This window comes from Elephantulus edwardii, unplaced genomic scaffold, assembly GCF_000299155.1.
Source record: "Elephantulus edwardii isolate Elephantulus edwardi_28Jun2011 unplaced genomic scaffold, EleEdw1.0 scaffold00023, whole genome shotgun sequence".
NCBI classification, from domain to species: Eukaryota; Metazoa; Chordata; class Mammalia; order Macroscelidea; family Macroscelididae; genus Elephantulus; species Elephantulus edwardii.
The window spans coordinates 8,661,109-8,664,824 of record NW_006399773.1 but is presented as its reverse complement, the minus strand read 5'-3'; the positions used below and the strand labels follow the sequence as shown (position 1 = coordinate 8,664,824).

Here is a 3,716-nt window from a genome sequence, read left to right as displayed (position 1 = left end):
ACGTAACAACAACAACAACATAGACAACCAAGAGAACAAATAGGTCTGCCATGGAGAAAGTGAAACCAGAGTGCTGTTTGGAGACAAAGAGGGTGAAACTGAGCCTTAAAAACTTTGGGCATGTAGGAGAGGAAGACCCACAAGAAGATGGTTTGACAAAGTAAAAATGGACTCAAGTAGGTCTGATATGGAGAGGACGGAACAGGATAGGGCAAGGTTCAGACCTACTGTTCATAGGGTTACTCTGAGTCAGAGTTGACTAAATGGCATGTAACAAGAAGTCAGAGCTATGCCAAGAAGTATTTTGTTTGTTAGAACAAGTGTGAGGTTAAGGTACCTTTTCACCCCTATACCCATGCATATCATCACTTTTAAGAAGAGATAAATTATAAAGAAGAAATACAATTTTAATAATTCTATCCTTTATTGATAAATATATTCCATAAAACAAAAATATCACTATCCATTGTACAGATCAGAGAGCAAACAAAGGAGCATTAATAGAATAGTTAAATATGTTTTTTCCCTTTTTTATTAATATTTTTCCCTATTTTTACTGTAATTTGCATGAAAGTCTATAAAACAATCCACTTCATAAACAACATGCCTCTGGAAACTCTATGAACTTTGCAAAATGAAGAGAGTTATAGAAAGGCTTCAGATCTTTAGTTCATATGGTCACTATGAGTCACACAACGGCAATCACCAACAAAAACAATAATTATCCATACACGTTTTGTTTGGTGGCTTTTTCTTAATTGTCTTGTGTTGGTGTTTTGGGGTGGGGTTTTTTTGTGTGTGTGTGTTTAAATAATTAATAAGATTACCAACAGTGTGTTAATTACAAATAATGAGGGAGGAGCTGGAGGTGGTGCATTTTCCAAAGGGGGAACCAGGATCCGCAGGCCCAGGGGTCCCTTCACCCAGGCGGGTGGCTCCGAAATAAAGGCGTCGGGGAGGGGTCAGGGCTGCTCCTGCTTCTTCGTGACTGAAATGCGCTTTTTTCCGCGCCGCCAGCATCTCATAGAAGGGGTCCACGCTCACAGCCGCCTGGATGGACTTGATCCACTCGTCCTTCTCCTCCTGCGGGGGCCGAGATCAGGTAGACCATGTGATTGCCCTCCACCACGCAGCCATCGGCCTCCGTCTTGCAGGCTTTGATGAGCTGCCCCTTGTTTTTGGGAATGTACAGCTCAAAGCAGTTGGGCTTCCGGGGGTTGTTCACCTCACGGATGCTCAGGTTCTCCAGGGGGACGATTCCACGGGGCTCCTTGTCCGTCGTGTACTCAAAGAAGTAGAGGCAATTGTCAATAAGAATGAACCAGTGCCGCTTCCACGTCTTCACCTGGCCCCCCAGCTTGAGGAGCCAGCCCTCGAGGTCCGGGTTGGAGAAAGTGTGAGTCAGATCATTCCCCTCGTCCTCTGGGATCTTGAATGGCTAGTTCTGGATGCTGTCATAGAGGTTCCTGAGCAGCGCCTCCAGCAGGTCCCCGCCCTCGTTGATGCCCTGGTTCATGGCCACAAAGCGCTCAAGGCCCGGCTTGTCGCGGACGTTGGGATTGTGCAGGCTGGTGTTCAGCATGATCACAGCAAAGGACAGGACGTAGCACGTGTCTGTGAGCTGGAAAACCCCAGGGTTGCACAGGCAGTATCGCTGGGCAAAGGCCTCCATCATCCGATCAATTTTCTGGGCCTCTCCGGGGAGGCAGAAGCTCCATAGAAATTGCCCAAGCGCCTGGACCAGGTTGGGGTCTGTGAACTCGTGCAGATCCACGAAGGCATGGAGCACTGAGATGTTCAGCTCTTCCCTCTCCCCCAAGTAGTCCCCGATGGCTGTCTTGTTCAGGCCCTCGCCTTTGTACAGGAAGCGGGTGATCTCCTCGGGGGTGTTCTGCAACAGTTCATTCTCCACCAAGAACTGGATCCCCTTCTTAGGATCCATGTTGAACTTCTTTCTACCCGAGGCCATCTTCCGGTTCCTCTGCGAGGTCCTACTGCCCTCTTTGGCCTCCAGATCCTCGACTACACTCATGGCCTCACTCAGTTCTTCCTGCAGGCGCTGGATCCCCACCAACAGCTCCTGCTTGCGCCCCGGGATGTTCTCCAGCTCCATGCGCTCCTCGGGCGTCAGGTCTGGGGGCTCATAGACACCGTTCTCCATGGCGGCTAGGAAGGCCCGCCGGTCGGGCCGGGATCCGCGTTGGCCCGCGGGCTCGGGTGAGCCCGCTCAAACGCCCCAGGAGCCATCATCGCCTTCTCTTGGGGTGTTTTTTTTTTCTCTTCACTTCTTTCCTCCCTGCCCACTGATTTCCTTTACCTCCCCATTCTCATCCCCTTTTTAATGTATTTTCTACAAAATAATTCATAAGCATGAAAGTTTATAAATTCAAAGCCTTGCTTTAACATCTTGTTAATAAATCAAAGACCAACCTATATATTACTTTAGATGTGTGATAAACTTTGTAGGTCTTTAAGCAAACAATAACTAGGGGGCAAAGAACAAAGAAGAAAGGAAAATGTGGCTACAAGACAGGAAAGAAGATAGGAAACATAAATGAAGGAAAAGAGAAAGAGAAGGAAAGAAACGAAGATCAACAAATATAGTCCTAAGAGTTGAATTTCTCTCTCCAAAATCATACAGTATTGACAATTGTTTGATTTGTTTCCTTTGATCTGACAGTACCCATGGGACCTTACCTCTCCACATAATCTAGTAGTCGTGAACAGTGATTTGAAGCTGGTGCATCATGACCTCCGACTGCATAGAGAAATCCATCACAAGTGGCCACTCCAACACCACCTCTCCGCTTGCACATAGGAGCACACATATTCCACTTGTTTGTATGGGGGTCATAGTATTCCATTGAACTCAAGCAGGAACTTCCATCACGACCTCCAACTGAATATAACCTAAAAGCAATTGGAAAACATGATTTAATAATAAAATCTGGATGACAAAATTGTAGAAAAGGAAAACCATTTAAATATAAATTTCAATAGCAATACAAACCTAAAATACTTTGGAAAGATATCTTTTCTACTGGAGACTTTGAAAAGCTAATTTTAAATTATTACCTCAAAACATACCAGAACACTTGATCGTGCTAGTGCGAAACGTATACTTGGACCGAGAGGCAGTTGGCAGAACAGAGCAAGGAAACTATGCATGGTTCAAAATTGGGAAGGGTGTATGCCAGGGGTGTGTCCTGTCTCCATACCTTTTCAACCTGTATGCAGAGCAGATTATTCGGGAGGCTGGGCTCTATGAGGAGAATTGTGGTGTCAGGATTGGTGGAAGATCTATCAACAATCTGTGTTATGCAGATGATACAACCCTGCTTGCTGACACTGAGGAGAACCGGAAGTGCTTCCTGCAGAGGGTCAAGGACTACGGCCTCCAATACGGACTGAGGTTCAATGTCAAGAAGACAAAGATTCTCACCACTGGACCATATGGCACCATCAGGATGGATGGTGAAGAGACTGAGATTGTTCACAGCTTTAGTCAGCTTGGTTCCACAATCAACACTCTTGGCACCAGCAGCCAGGTAATTAAAAGACATATTGCAATGGGAAAGTCTGCTGTTAGGGACCTCTCCAAACTACTGAAAAGCAATCGTGTCTTTCTGGAGACTGAGGTGCATCTGATACAGGCCATGGTCTTTGCAATCACTTGTTATGTATCAGAGAGTTGGACAGTGACTAGGAAGGATAGA

The 3,716-nt window shown here is 46.2% G+C and overlaps 1 protein-coding gene and 1 pseudogene across 2 annotated transcripts in view; both read right to left on the bottom strand.

Annotated features, from left to right (window-relative positions):
* Positions 1-3,716, bottom strand: part of KLHL1 (kelch-like family member 1) — a 544,822-nt gene that overhangs the window by 42,363 nt on the left and 498,743 nt on the right. For both annotated transcript variants that reach the window (XM_006882715.1, XM_006882714.1), the window contains one exon: positions 2,698-2,910. In XM_006882715.1, coding sequence (XP_006882777.1) covers positions 2,698-2,910 — 213 coding nt within the window. The remainder of the gene's footprint in view (positions 1-2,697; positions 2,911-3,716) is intronic.
* Positions 963-2,161, bottom strand: LOC102854215 (annotated as a pseudogene).